Genomic DNA, 25,638 nt, shown 5'->3' with positions numbered 1-25,638 from the left:
TAATCAGAATTATGAGGTTTATTATGAATCAAACTGATTTGTCGTCATGTTCAAATATTGCAATAGTATATTTTGGTCTACTTGTTATGTATTGTTTAGTTTTGTTGTAGACCAAGTTTTCCATGTCCCTCCAAAAAACAGATGACAAAGGGCAAATATACAAAATAAACGTACAATTGTTTCTGGCTCATCTTCATAAAAAGTGCACATTTCATCCACCAAGTTGCTACGTGTGACATCAGAGACTCTACTACAGCAGGAGAACAGTCACTTTGAGGGGATTAAGTGGGGAGCATGCACTGACTTCAGCTGTCTAGAAATAGTAAAAGTAATTATATTTCAAGTAATACGGCTGTAATATGTCTGCTTTCTAGCCCAGATAGAAATAACCAGAAAATGTTACAAGCATCATCACACTCCTGTATGGCTTTTTTTTTTAAACTTTATTTATTTTCGCAAAAATAAAGTAATACAAACATAGTAGAACAATTTGACATCGTACTTGACAAATAAAATAATGTATATATAAGGCAGTCAATTCTCCTTTCAATAAACATTACAATTTTAATAATGACATAACATAAGTAAGAGTACTTAGATGTACAATAAAATAAAAAGGCAAAGAATAAAACAATTAATGAAGCACAGATTAATACATACAGAGAAATTAAATTTAAAAGCTATATTGTTACATTTCTTTTCAAAAATCTTGTAATATGTCAGATGCATAACTACATTTATTATTATTAATCATTCGGATAGACTAGAAATTTTGAAGGGGATAAAAATTGGCTGAGATTTGGAGAATTTATTTTATGGATATTAAATTTTCCCTGTAGAATTAGTAAGTTGACAACCCACTGTTTTGTTTTGTTTTTGTTTCCATAGCAGGTAATGACGTATTTTGCTTCCAATGTAATTAAGTGATTGTACTGAATGTTAAAAAAGCTCTCAACTTTCTTCCATCACTCCAAAGTTTCTTCTTCAATGTTACAAAATTCGCATTTGTTGTCCACACCTGCAAACCTTGAAAAATAATATTAGTGGGGTAAATATTGTGCAGGACTTTATAATGTAATTCTTTTACGCCAAATCCACCGGGGATCATTGCTGGACGTCAATGGGGGTCAGTCTTTACATTAGTGTCTCTACCCTTTAGGCTCTCTGTGTGCCCTCGCGTTGTCAAATATCGCGGTATTTGCCTCCCTAATCACTACGTAATGTGCCGTGCTGCTTCTAGCGGCGCTGGTGACAGTGCTGAAAGCTGTTGGGGTGAGTTTTATTAATTTTCCTGTTTTTTATAACAATTCAAACATTTGTTTGAGCCGGGTCATTAAGACGGTTCTCTTTCTTGTCCAGCGGTTCTTTAAAAATGAACGGGTTGTCCGGCATTTAGTCGTACGCAGAGCTCGGGCCTGGGTGGGGGCAGCCGTGTTTCTCCTCACCATAAATCACCACACAAGCACCAACAGCATGCTAGCTAACTGTAGCCGCTATTAGCCGCTTAGCATTGCGAACGGCCTAGCTCCGCTGTAAACGGGACACATTGGCAACTCTGTATTTCTAAAACATATCCCAAAGAGACAACACTTGTTATCTGACCGTGTTATACATTAACATAAGTGACAGACGCGGCCATTGACTTGAGCTGAGCAACGTTAACGTAACGCTTGTCATAGCTTTCTTTGTTATCCAGTCCTCGTGCCCTTAGCTCTGATACCGTATCTTATTTTATTTTAACCTTATTTGTGGGTGTGTACAGAACAAACGCAGACAACGTAGGTTACTATAAGACGTATTTTGACCCATATTCGTTAGGTGTGAGTGTAGTGTAATGGTTGAGGTCCAGTCTTTCCGTTGGCAGACACTTCCAAATCAACCGTTCCCAAACTCTCATTTTGTCCGTTAAACCTCAGTCTTAACAGCCAGTGTAGGATAGAAGTGCGTGGTGTTACCCGGTTCTTCAAAATGATTTTAATTAAGATACATTAATTAGTCGTTTGTAACCATGGTGCCGAATTTGTTGGGACACCCAGTTGTTTTGTTACAAGTCTCATATAACGTTCGTCCAAGTGTATACATCATAAAACAAGCCACGAAACACCAAAAGGGCAGTTTTTTGGGTGTAGCTTGGTCTGCTTGTCTCGTTGTACAAGAACAACACGATCGTGTGCACACTTTCCGCGAACTTTCTAATCAGCCGCGAAGCCTCGTATTTGCGATAACCATCCAAATAACTGAAATGCCTGATGTGATAACTATTTGACCCCATAATTGGCAAAATGACACCGTCGCATTGACATTAATTCACATGTAAAAGTCAGAAACGCCCGGGGGAGTGATGGCTGTTTACGATTTTAGCGTTAGCGAGATGCTAATTTGTCTGGTTCCGTTTGTCCACACAAGGTCATAAAGACGATGCGATTTATACTTGATTGACTGTTACGGTGTGCGTTAGTTTACATGGCAGTCAGTGAAACAGCGACTCATAATCCACCGTCGGTTGTTTCGGCACATATTTAGGAGTTTGAGGTGTGTTGAACATTAGCATGCTAGCTTAGTTGTGACGTTTCTGATAGCGTTGCTTGCCGCAACGTGTTGGGTCAGGCCATATTAGCAGTTCCAGCTGATGATGGCGGATTGCTAGGAAGTCACATGGTTGGTACTGTCAGGGCGGCTGTTGTTCGGGCCCAGGCCGAGGTAGCACCGTAATCTTGCCAAACTTGAGACGTTTCCTTGGGTGTATGGTCATTCCGTCTGAAATGGGATGTCTGCATGGTTCCTAGTCTTTCTTGTTTAATGATTACCGAGGTAAACCGTAGTCTTGCACTCATTAGACAGTGCTGAAACGGCCAATCGGTGCTGGTGGTTTAGTGGGCGGACTGTTTTTCTCTTTCTGCGTCACCAGAAGCTAAAAAAGGGGAACAGAAAAGCCCATCTCCCCCAAGGTTGTTTGCACTGAAGAGTCTTCTCTGTCCATTGCTCATAACCTTTAACCCACTTTAGCAATCCATCCCGTAATAACTGACTTCTTTGTTTATACTATGACTAGGATGTACAGATTTAGTGCCGGTGGGTCTTGGTGTTCATCCAAGCTAAATGTTAACAAGACACAAATGCTTGTTGATTAATCTGGATTTGACAATTAAATAAGAGTATCGAGGCACCTTTTTAAAAAATAACATTCTTTAAAAAGCCCCCTGCCCCTCTCTACTGTTAGAGTCCAGTTTGAGCATTATAGCATTTAATCATTCCAGGAAGTATGTGGGATGGGAGGCATTGGGACACAGTCGCAGCAGAATAGATATCATGTGTCCGGGGTTGGCTCACCCAGCTTGTTTTCAAAGCAGTGCAATTAGGTCAACAACACTCGGCTCCAACCCGACTGATGGAGATCAGTTTATGAGTTTCTAACTGAATCTAGAAAAAAGATAAATCCGCTGCACACTTAACATGTACAATAAGTGTGCAAAACAGTAGCGAGTTTCATTATTACACAATCGGGCCCTTGTCAGAAAGTGTGCCATAAATATCATGGCCTTAACTGAAGGTATGCACTGACTTGTTTATCCACAGGCTCTTGCTTGCTAGTCAGCTGTCCAGCATTGGCTGTATCTACATGCAAATGAGGAAAACCCTTTTTTATACTTATGAGTCTGGGGGTTTCAAGCCACTGGTCCTCCTAATGATTGTTTTTTATTCTTATCGCTTGACAGTGAAATAAAATTTCTGTCTCATTGCAGACAATCGACTTTATGGTTAACCCTAAACATTTCATCTGTAAAGTTGTTTTTGTTGTTGTTGATCAGTGACACAAGCCGCTCAGCTAACCTGAATATGCTTTTTTTTTTTTTTTTCCCCAACAGTATGAAGTGAAACGGAACTGAATTTTTGTACCATCCGCAACTGCTTCAAGTTCAGATCATAACAAAGAAACTGAAGATAAACTTCCCAAAACAAGCAAAGTTACAACACTGACGACGCATAGAAAAAAACGGATCACTTCAAGGGTTTAAAACAGAAGAAGCAACCAAATCCTGAAACGACCAAAGAAGACGCACATCAGCCCAATTGAAACACAGAAGAGAAGCAATCCTATGCCCAAGCATATTCTGAGAAGACTAACTGATCTGAAACCAGAAGTCTGTGCCTACTCAACAGCTTTGACAAAGCACACGTCCCAACGCTGCTCCTAGCCCTCCTCATCCTCACCACACCACCGACTCACCACCGGGGTGTGGAGTGGGCTGCTATCTGCTAGTTTTATTTCCCCCCATAGTCCCCCTCTCCCATCTTACCCTTTCTCTACTCCCACTGTTTTCATTGTTATTTTTTTTCTAAGCAGTGTTATTGCACCTGCATTTGCCTTTTTTTGCGCTATATTTTTCTCCCCCCCTTTTTTGCTTTATGCAACCATCTAGAACTTGTGCCAGAAACCTGTAACGTGTGTTTGTGTGTGTGCGTGTGTGTGTTCAACTGTGCGCATGAAGCGATCTGCAGGAACTGCATAGTCATCAATATCCTGAGAATTACAAGATTCAAGACAACAAATAAAGGTGGGTCCCAGTTGGTAGGCCCTTCATTACATGAGGCCTATCATGTTAATGACAACTGTACTTTGTAATTCAGTCACTTATGATTTCGATTGTCCTGTTTTGAATGATTTTGTCCGTCCCAATATGCTGAAAAGATTTTCCTGTATGCAACTTGGGTGAAATGCAGAAACTGTAATGGGCAAATTCCCAGTTTGTACACATTGCATACAGATGTACAAACACAGATAGTGTAACACTCTCTATTCTGACTCCGTTTGGCCAGCTGCACTAACTTTAGGCAGCAATGCAGAGGTTGTTTTCTTATTGTCACTGAACACGAATAACAGTGCATTTGGATGCAAGTTGGATGTTGTTTGAGTAAACCAATGTTTGCTATTTTTTAAATTGCTTTTATTGAAACTTTATCTGGATCTTTTATCTTTGTGGCATTGGTGTGGGTTCTCAATTTTTAAATGGCAACATCTTCAATAGCAAATAGATTTGCTGCAGCAGCTGCTGCAGCGCTTGGTTTGAAATTGTGTATATTCATTCCTCTTTGCACATGATTACACAGTGCTAATGTGGAATCAGTCTGATAAGTCATACCGAGTAGACTGTTTGACCTCTACAATGCCATTTGCTAATGATACCTCTTCTTAAAACCTAGGCCAGCTAAACTGATCTGCTACCTCCAACAGTTAAACTGGTTATTCAGCTTAGTTTGAGGATAATTTGATTGCCTTCCCACACCCAGCCCGCACCCTTCTCCAATTCTGTCGTTTCAAAAGTCATATCCTCCCTGATTTTTGCATTTTCAATTTCCTCCCTGGGGAATAAAAGCCCACAGCTATCTTCCTTTGTTTGTGACACTTGGCATACTGGCTGACCTATCTGCCTTACCCGTTATGTTTGTTCCTCTCTTCACCCTTGCAGACATCCAGCGGTGTATCATTGGGTGGTTACATAAAAGTAGAGCTTAACAGTCAAGCAAAAAAAATCAAACAAGTAATCAAGTTCAGCAAGTGCTCAAGCAAGTTTGGTCCGAGTTTATGGGAAAATATGGGCAGTCCCTGGAAAGGCTTTGTTGAGTTTACCTTGCCTGCGTCGCCACCCACTGCGTTTGTTAGCGCTGACCTGAGCAGCACCTCCCCTGTCGGACTCAGCCTGTCGCCATATGGCCGATCCGTAAGTTCCACCTTCCCACCTCTTTTCTACGTGCCCCACCACATCGAACACCCATCCACCCACCTTTCCCTGCATCTCTCTGCTGTGAATGGCCTAACCTCTTTCATCCTTTTCGGGCTCCCGAGACTAGCCTCTACAAAGTTATATTGTTGCAGGGTGACGGGTGTTCTGCTGATTTGACTGAAAAATGGGCTTTTCACAACTCCGGAAGAGCCTCTTTTTTTCCTCCTCATTTTTACTTTGCGTCATAATCCAGTAAAACCTTAGACGGGCCGTGATTTAACTCAAATCAAGGCAACATGAAAGTCATAAATGCAAGCTAAACTGCTAACCAGTCGGTCCTGAAATAATTAAATGGGTAGTATTTTTCAAATGCTTACCCATCAACAATGAACTAAAGTCCTTCATTATCTCTGAGACAAAAATGTATTTTCTTCACATGGATGATTGAGAGTAATCACTGCATGGGCTGCTCAGGCATGCGACCTGTGTACTTGAGTCTTTAATGACTTGTGTTAAATATTAAAGGGTGAAAGTCCTCCATAGATGTTATGTCTTCTGTTAAGAGTAGCTCACTGTGGTACAGCAGTACAGGGCTTAACAGAAGAGGCTGCTCTGGGACCCCCCTCATAACCCATAACCCATCACCAACTCTCTGTCCACTGTAGTCGCACCGCTGTTTGACCTGTCATTTTTCTTATTCTCCATCTTCAGTAGTTTTCTTTGAGTAGCATTCGTGACACTGCACTTAAAACACTTCACATTAACAGGCTACGCAAAGAAGTTGGGAACCTTTTCAGTTTAGTCTGCCTTCTTTGTAAAGCCATCCTGTGTGGGTACTTAAGTATTTTCAACCACTGATTAGTGCTGTTGGTTGATGCTGTGATGTGAGATTGTCATGGTAGGAGACCCATTGTTGCTGTTTTTTTTATGACTTGGTATTTTGGTGCCAGGATTTGCGTGTTGGTGGTTGTGATCAGCTTAAATATTATACCGTATTGTCCCAAATATAAGACCAACCCTTATTTTTATAATAAAAAAAAATCATTTTCGGAAAAAGACTTTTGGAAGAAAATTAGTATTTCTTTGCAAACAAGAAATAGTCCTTCAGGAACCCGTTAAACAAAAGTTTCAAAATTAGCTTAACAAAACCAAGTAATACCTCCTTATAGACCAGCTACGTAGATCTCCGACAACTAGCTTCCCGTGTTTCTTGGCTGTTTGACTCTGGCGCGTTAATCACCATCATTAAAATGACATAACTACTCAGTTGCCGGCTTTTGAGCCTCTCTTTTTCAAGGCGATCATTCTCTCCATGTTTCGGTTAGCTAGTTGTCGCTGTAAACGGTGTAGCTGTAAACTGTGTTGTGATTGAAGGCCTGTCATGTAAGGAACTCGTTTTAGAGATTTTTGGCGGCATCTGCTGTTGTGACTGTATACTCACTGATTGATATGTAAAGCTCACACCGTGACTCTGACGGTTTCTATAGAAGCACTTACTTAGCCTTTTTAAAATCTAGACCACGAAAATAAGACAAACCTGCCTTTTCAGGCAGATTTCCAGAAACACTGTCTTATATTCAGGAGAATATAGTAAAATGGCACTGGAGAAATTCTAAGAACATGTAGTATATTGCGTAATGTCTACATGTTGGTGCTCCAGAAAGTGGTGCATCGGCGAACACTAGGTGAAAACGACAGATTAGCAAGGTCAAGAAGATACAGTATTTTATAAAGTAACAAAAGGTTTTGCCTTAAAAACGAAACACCTCGAAAAGGAATGGGATCGTTTGAAAAATTGTCAAATGCTATGATTATGGTCCTTTTCAAAGCTGTTGCCCCCTCTCAACAGCATACCCAAGTCCGTTCCCCAGTGTCAGAAATGGAAAGAGGCTCTTCTGAACCTCCAGTGGCTCGCAACACTGGCTCTGCCCCATATACCTCTACTGGTCCCATGTCTATCCCCCGCTCCTCTTCGGTCTCTTGCCAGCCCCACCCAGGAAGTAAAAAACACAAGCGGACTCCCCTGTATCAGAGATCAGTAAGAGGGCATGTTCGGTGGTGCCAACACTGACTTAACAGCCCTGTGAGCTGTTGTTGTCAAGTGACTTTTGTTAACAGCATGGTGTGAAGTTGCGTTAAAGGCTAGATTAACCAGGGTGTAGTGGCAGATTTTGAGGTATTTTTTTATTTATCTTCCAGTATAATCACTGGTTGGTTGGTTAAGGAAGGCAGTTTTTGAACGTTTGTCTGTCTGTCTGTTTTCTCAGTGTTAGAGATGCATTACCCATAGTATCGCTTTAACTAGGTTTTGTGGGACTAAATTAGGTCTAGCTTTATGTGCATGACACTTGTTAGAAAACCAGAACGAGCCATACAGTGTTATTGCATTTACATTTATTTTTTTCCAGTTAACTGTATAAATTATCCTGAAATTCTACCGTGTGTACCCCTCTGCTGATGGCCAGCTAGCCCCAGAAGATGCTGTAGCTTTAGATTCAGATGACTTCGTCTATTAGCTTAGCATTAAATGGAAATTTTACCTAGTATTGCTTTTTTCCCCTTCCTCACTTACTCCTGACGTTTGCTGTACCTGCATGTTTTTGAAGTGCTTTTTGTTTTTAAGGTTGGCATCAAACACTGCATTAAACGGCAACCTACTTTTATTGTCTGCTTCACGTTGATCCACTACTGGATGCATTTTAACATTTGCGTCCCCTCTTCCCCAGATGAGTTTTGACCCAGGCATGCTCCATAACAATGGACACACTGCATATGCCAATGGCACAGGGCCCGGCATTCGAGAGACTGGTGTGGTAGAGAAGCTCCTGACTTCCTACGGATTCATCCAGTGCTCCGAACGTCAAGCTCGTCTCTTCTTCCACTGCTCCCAGTACAATGGCAACCTGCAGGAGCTTAAAATAGGAGGTGAGAGACATTGGACTTGTCATACATACTTAACCTGTAGAACCCATCTTGGCTAAAAGATGATTACTGTAACTTAAGTTGTCCCTGTATTATGTATGCGTGTGCCAAGTGTTTTCTTCTGCTTCTCTCTCCTCAGATGATGTAGAGTTTGAGGTATCCTCTGACAGGCGCACTGGCAAGCCCATAGCAGTGAAGCTGCTAAAGATAAAGCCAGAGGTGCTGCCAGAGGAGCGGATCTCGGGCCAGGTGGGGCCAGACCTGCACGCCTATCCCTTTACTGTGCTGCATGGTTATATTCATCCAGTTAAGGAACACCATTTTATTTTTGGTTCTGTCGTTGTCTGTCAATTTAACATTTGTATGGCCCATTGTGTCTGTCGGGTAGGGGGTGTAATGTAAGTTAACTGATGAATTTGATCCCCCTCTAATCCTGTATCTAAATTTAAAGAACCCTCCCCAGCAAGATTTATAATACATTTGAATTTCTGATTGGCTTGTTGTGCTGACGTGCATGTTTGCTGGAGGTGCTGAATGTTTATAGAACAAATATGGTCAAGTGATAAATGTAAGTGTCCAGTGGGTGTATTAAGTTATTTTTGTATGCTCACAACAGCCACCGTATAGTGCAGTTGGTCAGTCTCTCAAACTAAGACAAATCTAACATTTAGGAGTCTGGTTGAGGTCTGGACAGAGTCAGTGACCCGACCTGCTGCATCATTAAACTGTCAGTTTACATGCAGAGCACAATGTGCAACTATGCTACTCTGTGGGTGGGGCACCACATTTGTGACACTTGATATACTTGTTACTGTGACATTTGAAATTCAGCCATTTCATCCATCACATGTCTAGAAATATTTTAATTGGGCTCTGTAATTACAATGAATATTCAACCTCCCAACGGCAAAGCAGTGTGCTAATGGCCTCCATCTGTTGTCTTCCTTTTTGGCAGGTTGTTTCTGCAATTCCGGTGCACTTGGATGGAAAGTCTGCTCCCGGCCAGGTGCCCACTGGCAGCGTTTGTTATGAAAGAAATGGGGTAAGTTGTATGGACCAACAAACGGCATGCTTGATCAATAAAATGCAGAATGTTAATGTAATACAAGTTTCATCCTTCCACTCTTGGGGATTTTGTACACATACGGACACAACACTCAGTGAATTGTTACATGCTTGGCTGGGTTTTGCTATATGCCTATTTGCATCTGCTTCCACATTATTATGATGATGTATGTCAAAGATGTGCAGTGCGTTCATTCCTGGCACACTAGACGGCTGGGTAAGTGTGGCATCCACAGCATGTGGCTGCCTGTCCACCATGTAACGTCATAGGCATTCTCTCAATTCTTGTTTGTTTTTTTTCAAGTTTGTACAGCATAGGGTTGCTTTTTGTTCTTATTGACTATGGAATGCAGTGAAAGACAACACAAAAACAGTGCATTTCTATAGTGTATATTTATGCCTTTGCACCGGAGACAGCCGTGGCCAGAGGCATAATTTTTGTTTTTTTTAGGGTCGTCGTCCTTTTTATTTTTGTGAATGCGATATATCTGGAACGACAGGAGGGAATTTTTTTCTAATTGGATGAAAAGAAAAGATGTTTCCATTTCCAGAATCTGAAATTGTTTTCACGTTAACATGTTAACATTATTTTTTTAAAAGAAAAGAAAAGTAAAACAACGTTGTGACTTTCCACAGGAAGTGTTCTACCTTACCTACACTCCTGATGATGTGGAGGGAAATATCCACCTTGACACGGGCGACAAAGTCAGCTTTTATATGGAAACCAACAAGCAGTAAGTCTTTCCACCATGTCAGTATTGTGTTCACAATTTCCCAGCTTGCACTTAAATTTATATAAAAACTTTTCTCGTATTTCAGTACTGGTGCAGTCAGTGCTCGTAATATTCAACTTGTGAAGAAAAAGCAAATGAGGTGCCAGGGTGTTGTGTGTGCTACAAAGGTAAGTACACAAATATCCATACATCTACCTGTACTATTAAGCAAATTAGACATAATATGGCTCTCTTTGTGATAGCAGACTCTGCAAAACTAAATGCACTATCCAAAATGGTAGTTGCTCCTGTCAGCACAGGATTTGCCAACCTAACATAGCCGCTAGCTATTCTGCAAAGGGGGCAGGGTTTGTACCAAGCAGGTGTCCTTAGATATGATAATGTTGTGTAGCCCAGCATCTACATGCCTATGATTATTATTGTTGTTTTTATTACCTTGTTCCATACCATGATTTTCCACCATTCAATTGAGTATATTAATGATGATATAGTGACTAATGCCCATCAGAATCTTTGAATGCGAGTAATTTTGGGCCTCATCATTTGCCAATTTTGTTTTTTAGTGCCATAAAGTGACCCACTGAACTCTTGAGATTTTGATTGGTGGGTTTTTGTACCTGATCCATGTGTTGTCTTTCAGGAGGCCTTTGGATTCATTGAGAGGGCCGATGTGGTGAAGGAGATCTTCTTTCACTATAGCGAGTTCAAGGGTGATCTGGAGGCTCTGCAGGCTGGAGATGATGTTGAATTCACCATCAAAGACAGGAATGTAGGTGTTGTGTTCCAACTCCACCATTAAGAAACACCCAAGTAACCTTTTACACTGACTGGATTTTGAGCAGCTTGAATGACCTGCCTGAATGTGTGTAATACAACATTGTTTATATTTGGTGTTCTTGTGGCCACAGGGCAAAGAGGTAGCCACAGATGTGAGGCTGCTCCCCCAAGGAACAGTCATATTTGAGGATATAAGCATTGAGCAGTTCGAAGGCACTGTTGTCAAGGTCATTCCCAAGGTTCCCACCAAAAACCAGGCAAGTAGATTACAAGTCGGAGAAGGCTTTGGCTGTAAAGCAAGTATGGAACTTGAATATAACTTACAACTTTCTCAAGTCTCTCCTTAATGCCCCCACAGAACGACCCTCTTCCAGGCCGTATCAGCTCCCGGATTGGTTTCACTGACAAGGAACTGCCGTTTGGTGAGAAGGACACAAAGTCTAAAGTGACCCTTTTGGAGGGAGACCACATACAGTTCAACATCTCCACCGACCGCAGAGACAAGCTGGAGAGGGCCACCAACATCGACATCCTACCAGACACCTTCGACTTCACAAAGGAGACTCGGGAAATGGTAAATCAATGTGATAAATGGTCAATTATAAGATAAGATACATACATACATTGCATAAGTACTTTAGGAACAACATAAATATTTGGGAAAAAAATACATTTGTAAAGTGAGTGGTGTGATTAATAGCAGCAGATTCAACAAGTCAATGTTAAAGACGCACACCAGACTAATGTATGATTAAGTAATAGTGCTCTGTGTTTGTCTGTATTCTTAATGATAGTAATAAGATAATTATATATTTTTGAATGCATCACAGACAGTAACTGTGTCACCCATTTTCTTCTAGGGGGTGATTGCAGCTATCCGCGATGGCTTTGGCTTCATTAAATGTGTGGATCGGGATGCCAGGATGTTCTTTCACTTCAGTGAAGTCCTGGAGGAAAGCCAACTGCACATCTCAGATGAAGTGGAGTTCACTGTTGTGCCTGTAGGTCCTGTTTATAAGCTTTTCACAAAAGTATGTATTCTGTCTTACTACTTAATCTGGCACATTTAATCATTCCTTCGTGACAAGCTAAAGTAAATGTCTTGTTGTTACCAGGATATGCTGTCCGCTCAGAGGAACCATGCAGTGCGCATCAAGAAGCTGCCCAAGGGCACAGTGTCCTTCCATACTCAGTCTGAGCAGCGTTTTATGGGTGTGGTGGAGAAGGAGGTTGTGGCAGCCACCGCCAAGAATGCCAGCCCCACCAAGGGCAAGGAAAAGGTACAATAGAGCACAATTTTGACAAATATTATTGTAAATGAAAATGCAGTCAGTGCGTCAAACAGTAGCCACGTAGTCCATCCCAACCCACATCACGTCAGCCATGTTCCCAGTTTCTGTTTTAGTTCTAATTTTCCTTTTTGCTTTTTCGTCCAATGACGACCGCCTGTTCATTCTCCCTGTTAGAAAAAAGACAAGGTAGGACTGAGACGTTCTGCATGAAGCCACATGACTAAAGTCTCACAAATAAATGATACAGATACTTGTCTCCTTGGCAAATGTATACAGATTTGTTATAGATGTAATTTATTTAAAAAAAAATAATTTGATTCCTTGACCGTATAGTAAAAGTCTAGAAGCTGACACATAATGCAGTGTAAAAATACCGTATTCACAATGTGATGCTGACATGCCTTGTTGTCTCTCTCTCTCGTCTTTCAAGGCTAAAGTTGTAGAAAAGGTTGGTTGGCTTCTGGCCCACTGATCGCCTCTGTTGCCGTTTTTAGTTGATAGCATGGTATTTGATCACCAATTAACCCTTAGAAACACAAACTCAAACCTTCTATCACTGATTCAGTGATTGGTAGGGCTGCACAATTAATGATGAAACGGTAGTCCCATTTTTTTGTTTGGTTTTTGTGAAGTGCCTTTTAATATAATCCTGTAACTATATTTTTCTTTTGGTCCTTCCGAAACAACATATGCAGCACCTTCATTGAATGAGCTTTTCTGTTGTTTGTTTACTCTGGTTCTCTTTGGCACTAGAAATTAAGACATTTGAGACTATTGAGATATTTTGCACTCAAGACGATTATAGTAATTGGAAGTTGCGGCAGGAACACAGTACAGAGCATAAAAAATTGTCTGCTCACTTTCTGTAAACGAGCAGCCTGGGAAGTTTAATTTGTACACTCTTGCTATTTTTTGGTATTAAATGCCTAACATGAAAATGCCAGTAAATGGCATGCTGTGATTGGTTCAGGTGATTACTGTGAATACCCGAGGGGAGACTAGATGATTTAAATATTGCAGAAGTGTTTCCAATACAAATGCAACCATGATGGGTAATTATGCAGCCCTTCATAGCAGGCTGTCACTGTAGACAAGGCTAATGCTAACCAACTAGGCTACTACAGAATAATGCATTGCAAACACTGTTGCCTCTCACATGCTTGCGTGGACTGTCTGCACACCATCCTCTAATACACTGAATACTCTTAAATCATCCAATCAAATGATTTGAGACATTGGTAGCTTACAGCAGCTTTGTTGAGAAACAGATGTAGCATTGTTGAAACTATCAGCCTTCTGGATCAACCACCGGATGTTCATTATTGGAAAGATAATATGATTTGTTGTCCCCTCTGTAGGAAGCCGAGGAAGGGGTGATTGCATATGAAGACTGTGGAGTGAAGCTCACTGTACCATACCATAACAAGGACCTGGAGGGAGGAGGATACCCACAGGTCGGGGACAAGGTATCTGAATGACCCTGCACTCAGTGATTTAGCTTGAGATTAAATGAAGACTGGATGAAAGGTTTGATTAGAAACTTTAAACTCCTCATTTAAAGGGCTTTCACGTTGAAGAAATAAACTCAATCCATGAGGTTAACAATATGAGATCTGCTAATAAACCCAACTTCTGGGACTGTATTTGTAGTCGTGATTTAGATTCTTCTGTATAATTGTAAACAGAAAATTTACTAATAAACATTACACCTTTTTAGTCTCAAATTCTGGGCCGGTAATGATGTTTAATAGAACATTAGGCTGATTTTTGCCAGGGAAAGAAAGAAATCTTCATTATAAGAAACTATAACTGAACACTTTTAAAGACCGAACACAACAGTTAAACATTGGCCTCTGCCATCGGTGAATGTTATCTTATTTGCCATCGTCAGTCGAAAAGCTGATTCTGATGTCTGGCCAATAAATCGGTGCTTCCAAACTTTTTATCGTACCACAAACTTTCCCTCCTAAATTCTTTTTTTTGTTGACATTTGCTGTGTTTAAAACTACTTAATGTGACATGAATGATGGCTCACATTTACTTTTAACATTTATTGTTTAGGGGATGTTTACACAGAGAGGAAAGCAGATTTTAAGAATTTACTGTTTCCCCAGCAACAAATGCATAACGAGCAAATCGGATATTTTGATCATGCTTGTCAGTTTTACTAAGGATATTTCAGTTGTGTGACTTATGCATGCGTTTATCCTCTAGGTGGAATTCTCCATCAACGAAGTGAAACGGACTGGCCTGCAGAGCGCAGTCTCCATTCGGGTCCTCAACCGCAATGCCTCCAATGCAAAGAGACTGCTTGGATTTGTTGCCACACTGAAGGACAACTTTGGTTTCATTGAGACAGCAAATCATGACCAGGAGATATTCTTTCACTATAGGTAGATGTTCAAGTCTTTGGAAGATTGACTTGCGAATTTTACCCTAATTAAATGGCATCCAAAGATCTTTTAATTCAAATCTCACTCCGTGTATGTCCGCTTTCTCCTCAGCGAAATGTGCGGAGACTTGGAGAACTTGGAGCTGGGCGACACAGTGGAGTACACTCTCTCTAAGGGAAAAGGAAACAAAGTCAGTGCTGAGAAGGTTACCAAAGTGGCTGCAGGTATGAGGGGTTTCATCTACGTTATTTATATTTGTTGATGTGGCCATATGGGTGTGTGTGACTACAAATGAAAGGTGTGTAAAATCTACCGTTCTCCATTTTTAGTGAACGGCATCAGTGAGGATGTTGGTGCAACGGTGATGATGGGGAAAGTCATCCGGCCCTTACGCAGTGTGGACCCCTCCCAGACAGAATACCAAGGGCTTATTGAAGTCACAGAGGAAGGTTGGTGTCAAGTTATAATGGGGCTTATATACCCAATATTTAAGGCACAGTGTTTTCTTGGGAGGATTACGATATCACTCCTTCTTTATTGTTTCAGGTGCCCCTAAAAGCCAAAATTATCCCTTTGGAATCATGGGTATGTCAAACAAGGCCGATTGTCTGCAGAAAGGAGAGCTTGTGAAGTTCCAGGTTTGCACAGTAACTCAAACTGGACAGAAGATGGCGTGTAATGTGGTCCCTCAGCGTAGAGCCCTGGTGGAGTGTGTCAAAGACCAGGTAGTGATCAGTGATTTGTTTTTCAGTTCCATTAGTCCTCATTGTTGAAGTTACCATGGCTACAGCACAGTTCATGTTGGAGTGAATTACTTTTTGAATCCTAAAGTTGTGTGTTCGTTGCCCCCAGTTCGGCTTCATCACATATGAAGTTGGTGAGAGCAAGAAGCTGTTCTTCCATGTAAAAGAAGTGCAAGATGGCCTAGAGCTCCAGACCGGGGATGAGGTGGAGTTTTCAGTTGTCCTCAATCAACGCACAGGAAAATGTAGTGCCTGCAATGTACGCAGAGTGAGGTAAGGATCCCAGAACATTGTTGCGTTATTCTTACTATGATTTCAATTTCTTTTGTTGTTTTTTCCCCAATTTTCTTTTCTTTTGTACCCTTTACAAGTGATACAAGATAATTAGGGCTGGGTTTAAACAAAATAATAGATTTTTCGGTTCAAATCAATCATCGTTTGATGATGATCCGATACTAACTCAAAAAAGAAAAACTACATTTTTTTGGAATTGTATCAAGCTAGAAGACCTAAGGAATCCATGGTATTAACAATGTCATGCTAGCTCTTCGGGATGGGTTAAATAACCCTTCAAAGATGATCCCTCGGACTCAGACTTCAACATATCTGAAAGAAAATGTCGCTCAGTCAATAGTCACTAACTGTGGAGAGTCTGTACAATTTACATTAGTTCTGAGAATCTCTTTCATATCCATGCAAAATTGTTTTTCTAACTGAAATATCCCTAATCCAATCAATATTGAATTGAATTAGTTTGATTCAGGAAATCCGTAGCGATACCCAGCCCTAGAAATAAATGGTCTCAATGTTGATCTTCAATGCTAATTGTGTCCCTGCTGTCACAGTGAGGGGCCTAAACCGGTGGCGACTCCACGTCCAGATCGTCTGGTGAACCGATTGAAGAGCATCACTCTTGACGACGCCAGCGCTCCTCGCCTGGTGATTATAAGACAGCCCCGTGGGCCAGACAATTCAAAGGTACAACCAAGCCTCTGCTGTATCCTCATTTTGTCTGTGCTATGATTGTAGCTGCTAGTCTTTGACCTGCTTTTTTAAAATTATTATAATGAAAGCATAACTTCAAATCCCAATTTTGTTTTGTATCAAATCATATAAAACTTGAGTTGTTGAACTTTTCTATCAGTACATACACTGGAAATCAGGACTATTCACTGGATTATATTCTGTATGTGCAAAATGAAGTGAATGTGCATTTCTTTTTGTAAGCTGCAACATTAATTCTGTGTTCTCTTCTATGCAGGGCTTCAGTGTGGAGCGCAAGACTCGCCAGCCCGGTGTCATTGACTGAGCAATACAGAGCCCGCCCTGATTGGTGTTGGTGGGATGCTGTCCCAAAGGGCAACAACGGGGGATAAGGGAATTTGATTTGACACATGCTTGTACACACACAAAACATACACACACATACAGTAATCGGCATGTGTAATCTTTGTCCTGCGAGGGGATTTTCTCATTCCACAGTTCCCTACCTCCCATGTACGATGTACTTGATAAAGAGTTCCATACTGCAGTGTACATGGGGTCTCTGCGCGCGTGTGTGTGTGTGTGTATGTCGGTGTGTGATGTATCCTAGAAGTTTTGAAGTGTGTAAAAGAGGTATTTGTTTCTGAGGGTATTTCCCCTCTAAATCAGAGTGATGACTGTGTGGCTGTCTATGTCCCTATCTTTTCAGTCTGCGTCGTCTGGAATTCTGCACCTGTAATCTGTCCAGCGGTGGGTTGCCTGGGTGAATGGGTGTGACTGTTGGCATGTCTTTGAGCATCTGCTCCATTTTTCTTTTCGTTCATATTTTTGCTCCTTTACCCATGGAAACTTGATATGATTTCACTGTCAAGTTTCCACTACTGTATGCTTTCCTACAAGACGCATAAAGCAAAGCAAAGTTCCCTCCATAAGGAGGATCATATTTCTCATGTGCGAGCTTAAACTGAGGATTCTTCTCTGCTCGGTTTTTTGAGCAGTTTTTAAAATGCTTTATTGAAGAGCTGAAGTGAAAGCATGGTGTGTGTGAGTGATGTATGTGAATGTCGAAGTAGTCGATCTGATGGGATTTACTTTTATCAATCTGGAGCCTTTAGATACCTTTTTGGTATTCACATGCTCCACTTAAGCAATTTTTCCCAGGTGCAGAATTCCTTGTGGCATCTTATATCTGCAGTTCTTTTATACTATGTTTTTTTTTTTTTTCTTGCACATATTTTTGCTTTTTTTCCATTGGAACCCAATCTACTAATATTGATTTAAGTAAGAATAAGGTGCCTAAAAACTACAAACAAAATGAAATGGAAAAAAAAAGAGAAAAAATTAGATGTATCCTCTGTTCCCAGCCAACCGCCAAAACATAAAGAACAATCTTAGGGTGGCTTTCTTTTCTAGTAGAAATAATACTGATATGCATCCCGAACCTGTGGGTTGAACTATACTGTATGTAATGTGTGCTTTTTCTTTGCTTAGTGAAAGTTCATTGAAACTTCAGATATAACAAATTTAACTTAAAGGAGAAAAGTATTAGAAACTCAGTTTAAAAAAAAAAAATTAAAAAAAAGAGCATCAAAAAATCAGGATACCAGTTATTATTGTGCGCTGGAGACATGGTGGGTCAGCTTTTGTGCCTCTGCACATTAAGTTACAGTCTAAATTAATTTCAACTTTGGAGATCACCAGGTTTCAGTTGAACCAGGGACAGAGGTTCTCATGTACTTTTGTTAATGGTCTTGAATGAAACAATTGAATTAAAGTTTTATGAAAATCACGAGCTGTTTTTGTAATCGTCTTCTTTCAGAGACGGGCTGCGAGTCTTGTTTTATTTCTCACTGTTTTTTAATACTTCGAAGCATGAAGTTATTGTGAAAACAGGTTTTATTATGTTCACCATTGTTGCACTCAGGGTTCATTTAAGGGCAGGAAATAACCTAATTTTAGAAAAAGATATTTGCAGAGATTGGCCAGTGGCTGTTACACAAACACAAAGATGCACAGGTGAGTGCTCCACAGGAAGTAACAATAATGAGGCTGGCTCAACAGATGGCAGAATTTACATATTCAGCAAGATGAAGCTCAATGAAAGTCAATCAGTCCAGCCCCACTCTGTGCTGTGTGCGTTCTGAGCTACAGAGAACCGTAAGATGTACCATCCACTCCTTAATTTCTTTAAGACTCCCCTCTAATGAAATAGCATGCTTAATCTAGTTAACGTGTCTATATTGGTTGTTTTATATGCTACAAGACATGATAGCAATGAACAGTCAACGCTTTGGTTGAGCACTTTTGCCTTGAAATTGCTGTGCACCAATCAAATTCTGGATTCAGACAGCCTGCGTTTCACACATCACATACCTGAAGAGCCAATCCTGTCAGCTCGTGTCTAGGCCATGCTATAGTGTAACTATGGCAGTGGTTGTGGGTGGAGCTTGAGGTGGGATCCAAAATAAAGAGGTAGTGAAATAGATGTGCTTCCAGGCCCTTTCCAAGTGTTTTTTGTGGAAAAACCATGTTAACCATAGAATTGTTTACATTCTTTATACCATGTCTAGAGGAAGACTTACAGGACTGTTAAAACTATAAAAATGGTTCATCAGAACCCCAAAAAGGCAATGGGAAGCTGTCTTCTTGAAGCAAAGGCAGGAATACAGTCCTTTTTGATTTCCCTTGCTTTCAGTTACATAATTGACCAAAATGCAAACTTGCATGGGTTGGATACCAAGGAATCTTACCTGGAGATGTAATTTTAATTTAAAATGTAAAGTTTGTGAATCTTGTTGGTTAATTTAAAATGTGCTTCACCCAAAAAAAATACATTTCTTGTTTTGTTATGGAACGACATTTGAGTTATATCCCTTGTTCCCTTGCTGAGGACTACAGGGGGCGCAGAAAGGCTCAGTACAAGTTAAACCAAGAGGATCAGCATCTTGCAATTTGAGAAATTAAATAAAAAAAAACTGGTTAGTTTAGTTTTTATTTCACATAACATTATAAATGCATTCCTAATATTTATTGACTCGATAGTCTAAACCTTGGTGCTGCCCAGATATATAGTGAGCTCAGAGCGGTGGATCACCTTCTTTTGAGTCTGTGATTGAGGGGTCTGTGCTTGAGCCCAGCGTGTCCACCACTCCCTCAACTCGGTGGGCCCTGTGGGCCGCCGCTCCTTTATCTGGTTGGGAGGAACTGGAGCCCGAGGAGGGTTCAAGTCCTCTCTGGGCAGGAACTTCCTGTTAATATTTACATCTCTATCTGGATCAGATTGTTGCCGTTCGAGGTCCTTAGTTGAAACGGCTGAAAGCTCAGTGGCAGCGTTGGCCCCAACCTTTGAAATCCTCTCTGAATCCTCTTGAGCAACATTTTTAGTGGCAGAGAAATCAAGCCCCTGCATTTTGCGCTTGTACTCCTCCAGTTTGGCCTTGCACTCCACAGCATTCGCCCTCATCTCGAGGAACTGGCATTGCAAATCTTTCTCGTAACCTTCCTCTGCCTTTAACTCGTTCTCCCAAAACTGGATCTGCTCCATCTCCTCTTCCACCATTCTCTGCTGAACTTCCTGCTCAGCTTTTTTGCCCCTCTGTTTTTCCTCAAGCTCCAAAATCTGCTTGTCTATGCGTGCAACCTGGACCTGTAAATCCTGCAGACAGCTGAGTTGATATATTATGGTTTCTCTGAGACTGTTTTTCTCATCTTTGGTCGTAGCACAGTTTGAATTGGACACGTCATCGGATTTTGCCACTCGACCTTTCTCTAAGCGTTTGCTTTCTTTACCCCTCGCCTGACTTCCCATGCAGCAGGATGTTTGAGGATCCAAGTCTGACTTTAAACTTTTTTGACCCCTGACTTTGCTTCTACTCCTTCGGCCTGTGTTACCTTCGTCTTCAACAGTGAGAGGAACACCCGAGAAGGTATGATTCCTTTTACCGGTCTTCTTACTGCTTTCTTTATCACAGGAGGTGCTATAGACCTTGCCTTTACCCAGACTCTCCAGCCATTCCCAGGCCTCCTCCATGAGCGTCAGAGACTTCCTTTTAGGCCGTTTCATGTCCTCTTTTTGCTGCTCTGCCTCTTGTCTCAAAGAGGACAGCGGTGGCAAGCTTTGACGATGTAAACTCAGTGAACCGCTACCCCGCCGCATTCGGGCTCCTGCGTCTTTTCTTCTCAAAGGCTGGTATCTGCCAACTTTTGTCCTGCTCATTTCATCCCAGACTGAAGGTCCGTTGTGGAGCAGTGTGAGTTGGACCTCCCTGGCCTGCTCGCCGTACTTCCCTAGGGTCTCCAGAAGGCACTCATTGGGTGCCATGAAGCGCTCAAAGTCCTTAAATTTCTCCTGTAAGGTGTAGCGTCCGGGTTGACCTAAAGAGAAGGATGACATCATGGTTGTCAGCCTGGTCAACATGTCAGAACATAAATCACAGTTACTTTGTAGAGCCACAAATATACATACCCAGTGCTTGAGCCAACACTATGACTACTTCTTGGCATGTTGTTTCCTCTGTAACTCCACAAACCACCCGTGGGATACCGTCCACCGACACCTTCACTTCCATTATGGGTTATCCTAAAAGGACATTAAAGTTCAGTCTCTCACTGTTATCTGTCTGCCCATCATGTGGTGGTCAAGCTTGAGTGCAAGCGTTTATATAGGACGTCTACAGTGACAGTGTCCCCATAACACTGAAAATAAATGAAAAACAGACTTTTAAAAATGGCTTTTAAATATTAATACTAACAGCACCTACCTTTTTGTCCTGTGTGTACTTCAGATGCTTGGACCTCTCTGCTTTGGGGGACTGCCCTGGTTGGGAGGAACTCTTGAGCAATTAAGAGCAATTAAAATTCCTGAAGTCACCTACCACTTGAGGACAGTTTATGATCCCACCCATAGTTCATAGTTGCATAGTTTCCATTGTGCCGGGAAATAAACACAGCAACACTGAATTTCTCTAGGTTTATATGAAATTGTACATCAGAAAAGTCAGTGGTATGATTTCCCTGGCTTTAAACAGCGGTGTGTGTCATTAAAGTTAGAGACTTTTGTACATATACATGTATTATCATTGCTCAAACCAAATTATTTTTGTTTTTAGCTTTTACTCTCCAATAAATAGAATAAAAAGCCAACGTGCTGAGCAGCAGCCGCTAGTTACAACTACAGGATAATGCAAAAATGTGTGTTATTCAGGCACATTTCACTCCTGGAGTTTTGTTTTCAAAGTTAATGTTTCACCCCCAACAACCTGCCCATATGTCGGACGAAAGTAAATATTGTGGGAATGATAATAAATCTTTTATTAATTCAGATATGAGTTTTGGCAGAATGTATTTGGCAATATAGCATTATCAAGAAATCAGTCAATCAATGTAGGAAACGTGTGTGTGTCATGTAGAAAATAAATCACATCGAATAGAATTCTAGTGAAATATAATGATGCATTAAACAGTGATAGTAAATATACAGTATATGGTTGTAAGTGTAAGTTGCTGTCCACCTAGAGTGGCCTAGATGAGTTTTAGTTTTATTAGCATTAACCCTGGGAATAAGTCAGGTAAAGTAATAGTTGAGTGTCATATGGAGTAATATGTTTTAGGGAGTGTATACTGCTGCAGCAAGACTAAATCCATAAAATAAAGCTTTAATGTAATGCTTTAATATCTCTTTGTTAAAATGGATTTGATAAAATGTATCCTACCCTTTGTACCAAGTGTACAGATATTAGCTGTAGCTAGTGAGCAACCTACACATTAATTCAGGGTGTATGTGTGTGTGTTATTTTTCTTCATAACTCTCTTTTCCTCTGTAGATTCATTGCATAAAGGTTGTACAGCCTTAGGGTGAACGTACATTTTTCAACCCATTCTCATCTTGCACTGTCACTGCCTTAATTCACACTACCCTGGGTGGTTGCACAACTTAAGAATTTCTCTTGACTTCTAAAAGTAGCTTTTATAAGATGTCCTAGTAAAAAAAGGCAGTGCCTTCTGTGGAGTAAAATCTAAACGGTCTTATGAAACTCGAAAACAAATACGTGCTGCAGTTCTCCAGTGATTATGTCGTTAGATCTGGGTGTTCCTCTTTATCTTTCCAACAGGAAGGGCGATTACGATCCAAACAGAACGTGTAAACATGCTGAACTTGTAAGCTGGGCACCAGTGAGCCTTTGCTATCACTCATTCCTCAGCGAGTCTGTGCCGCTCAATATTCTGATCAGTCTTTCATTAAAATCACGTGTTGGTTTTTTACTCAATCATTGATGATCAAATGAATCAAACACTGTTTTGGAATTTTTCGATTTTTTGAAGTGGTGGTTGTATGAGGTACTAAGTGTTACCCAGTTTAAAGAAGCAGACAGGCGTACCGACATGGAAGCTAAGCAATATACTGTGGACAGGGGCAGCAGCTAAATGTTTTTAAGGCACCTAAAAAAATTAATTTAAAAATTAGTTTAAATGTACACCTGTTTGAGTACCCAGGAGAACACCATTGAGTTGAGTTAAGAGCTGCTAGTCTACCGCTGCCTTGATCAGTTATTCCAGGTGTGTCAAACTGATTCAATATAGGACCGCTGAGGCTGCAGGTTTTTATTCCAACCAAGCAAGAACCAACCTGAGTCGATTAAGGTGTGTTCTCGCTTGGTTGGAATGAAAAGCTGCAGCCACATCGGCCCTTTACCGGATCAGTAACCTGGGTTATTCTGTATTAACTAATTTATCAGGGGCAGACATTAATAAACATTACTGCAAATGCCAGTGTTAGCCAAAAGGATCATTTTCAACTGCTCTTCCTGTTGGTTAGTTAGTTTGTGTTATCGTATGACAAACTAACTGATCGAGGCAGCATTAGACCAGCAAATCCTGTGTTCGATAATGTAAAATTACTTTTTTTTGCTGCTGCCCCCATCCACAGCAGCATATTGCTTGGTTTCCTTGCAGGTAATCCTGCTCTTTCTCCAAACTGGGAGCGTGCTGACCGCCATCTACTTTAGGTAATAAACTGTCTACGGATAAGTACCTCATGCAACCATACTTCAAAAAAATCACAACTATCCCTTTAATGTCGTTGTGATACTGCAGTGACCTGCATTTTTTCACAAGTCTCTGCCTTCATGTTGCAAGCACGAGGAGTAGTCAACAGCTAACTTGACGCCGTAGTATTCATAACCAAACAAAACATTGTTATATGACACCAACGTGAACTATTTATATATTTGAAATGCATGAGTGGGGTTGGTTCGTTTGGATTTGTTTCATGTTGGTGTTCACAACATGTGTTGCTGCTTCTGTAGCTTATCATATGATGTTTGAAATGAATAAGAAAAGTGAAAAACCACAGGGAATGTCTGTGTGGCCCAACACTAACCAAACAACTCCCAGTCCCAGAGTGGGCCGGACAGGGGAGCACCTGTTGTAATTTGGTAGTGCCTGACAGTCCGGTGATAGGAGTAACATGAGACAAGGAGACTTAGACTCCCTGCTCTATCTTGCCCGTGTAGATAACATGGGCAGCTGCTGATGATCTCTCAGGTTCAAGTCGAGAAACAGTCAGATCTCTCTAGATCATCCAAGATCAAGTCTTCAGAGAACTATTCAGTCATGTCAGCATGTGCATGTGTTGCCACTCGCCTTTGATGGGTTGCTTGTCATTCAAGTTCACATTCATGGGACAACCCGGCGAAGGCTGTGGAAATGTAGCTTTAAAAACACAAAGAGGAAATGTTCTACCTCATATTTGTAGTTATCAGTGTATCACATCAGAGAACTGAAGACAGAAACCACGATTTGTTGAAAGGAAATTCATTCTATTTATTTATTATACAAGTATTTTTATTGAGAGCATGGCGTCCAAACAGCACAACAGCCAAGACACGTGAAGATTAAAGTAATCTCTACCATTCAAGATCATTTTCCAATACTTGTGATTCTTGTGTCACTAGTTAATTCCAATCACCCGTAAACCATAAACATTAGATATTATTTTAAAATGGATGCTTATGAAAATGTAAAATCAGAAAAATATTATAATTCACAAAATAGCTTGTTAAAAACTCATGCTCGAAATGTTATTACTGACCGTCTGCCCATTTCTAATTTGATCTCTTTCACTCAGTGCTCCCTAAGAGGAACGTTGACATTTAGGATCGCATTCCCTAAAAATAGATGGCTTGTTAAGTGTCTTCGAGCTGCACAGCGTCTCAGGATGAATCAGAAGCAGACATGTGCTACACAAGGGAATGGATATTTCTCTCCAAATTATATTATTTTTATAATTTTTTTTATTATAAAATTGTTTTTTTCCCCTGCTTAACTACTTTGGTATCGAGCGATGCAGAAAGTGCTGGTTTTATATGTGGAGGTTTTGAATATTTGTCCATCCAGTGGAGTTGAATCTGGAGTTTAGCTGCAAAAACATCCGTTCACCTCCATTCTAGGAAAGTTTTCCAGAATTGGTTATGTAACAAACAGGGCAAATAAAGCTCAAACCTTCTGCGTAACTAGGTATATAGGCCAACCAATACTGGAGCTAACAGCATTGCTCTGCAGTGTTGGTTGGTCTACCATCCAGCCTGAAATATCTCAATAACTTCTGGATGGATTGCCATGAAATATGCTATTCATCATCAATCATGTTTGTCATAATTATTATCATTTTCATATTCTATCACCTTAGATGTGCTTGTTCCTACTATTCTGCTGTATTAACTGCCCTAACACATGAGTCATATTCACATTACTATAGATATTATTATAGTTACTGTTACTCTTTGGTTGCTTGCATCTCTGGAACTGTGTCTGTCTCTCTGTCTTTTGTCTGTCTTTGTCTTTCTCTCTTCCTCTCCCCAACCGGCCAAGACAGATGTCCTTCCTCCACAGAGCTGGGTCTGTGCGATGTTCCTGTCTGTTATAGGGAAGGTTTTTGTTGCCACTGTACTCTACGGGGGAATGTTGGGTCTATGTAAATCATAAATAAGTCATAGAGTGTGGTCTTT

At 40.8% G+C, this 25,638-nt stretch overlaps 2 protein-coding genes across 12 annotated transcripts; one reads left to right on the top strand and one right to left on the bottom strand.

The window, feature by feature from the left end:
* The first annotated feature begins 1,208 nt into the window (after nt 1-1,208).
* Nucleotides 1,209-18,422, top strand: csde1 (cold shock domain containing E1, RNA-binding). Of its 11 annotated transcripts, none has more exons than XM_083919711.1 (23): nt 1,209-1,272; nt 3,867-4,556; nt 5,469-5,720; nt 7,573-7,761; nt 8,450-8,648; nt 8,785-8,894; nt 9,601-9,687; nt 10,347-10,444; nt 10,530-10,611; nt 11,085-11,213; nt 11,353-11,478; nt 11,580-11,795; nt 12,082-12,222; nt 12,337-12,501; nt 12,944-12,961; nt 13,872-13,979; nt 14,728-14,906; nt 15,018-15,130; nt 15,236-15,355; nt 15,453-15,631; nt 15,759-15,922; nt 16,495-16,627; nt 16,911-18,422. In XM_083919711.1, the coding sequence occupies exons 3-23, from the start codon at nt 5,595-5,597 to the stop codon at nt 16,956-16,958; spliced, it is 2,730 nt and encodes a 909-aa protein (XP_083775837.1). In that variant the 5' UTR covers nt 1,209-1,272; nt 3,867-4,556; nt 5,469-5,594; the 3' UTR covers nt 16,959-18,422. The 11 variants fall into 11 exon arrangements, with proteins under 11 accessions (XP_083775837.1, XP_083775836.1, XP_083775834.1 ...); XM_083919710.1 differs by having other exon boundaries at nt 12,082-12,252; XM_083919708.1 differs by having other exon boundaries at nt 8,785-8,951.
* A 1,254-nt stretch (nt 18,423-19,676) lies between these two features.
* Nucleotides 19,677-21,201, bottom strand: rassf11 (Ras association domain family member 11; the record flags this gene model as incomplete). Its single annotated transcript, XM_083919719.1, has 2 exons — nt 19,677-21,007; nt 21,099-21,201. The coding sequence occupies 2 exons, from the start codon at nt 21,199-21,201 to the stop codon at nt 19,677-19,679; spliced, it is 1,434 nt and encodes a 477-aa protein (XP_083775845.1).
* Between the last annotated feature and the right edge of the window lie 4,437 nt (nt 21,202-25,638).

The sequence above is a fragment of the Echiichthys vipera genome (genome assembly GCF_963691815.1).
Source record: "Echiichthys vipera genome assembly, chromosome: 9".
NCBI lineage: Eukaryota > Metazoa > Chordata > Actinopteri > Perciformes > Trachinidae > Echiichthys > Echiichthys vipera.
The sequence above is the reverse complement of the archived record's forward strand: the minus strand, read 5'-3'. Positions and strand labels throughout refer to the sequence as shown.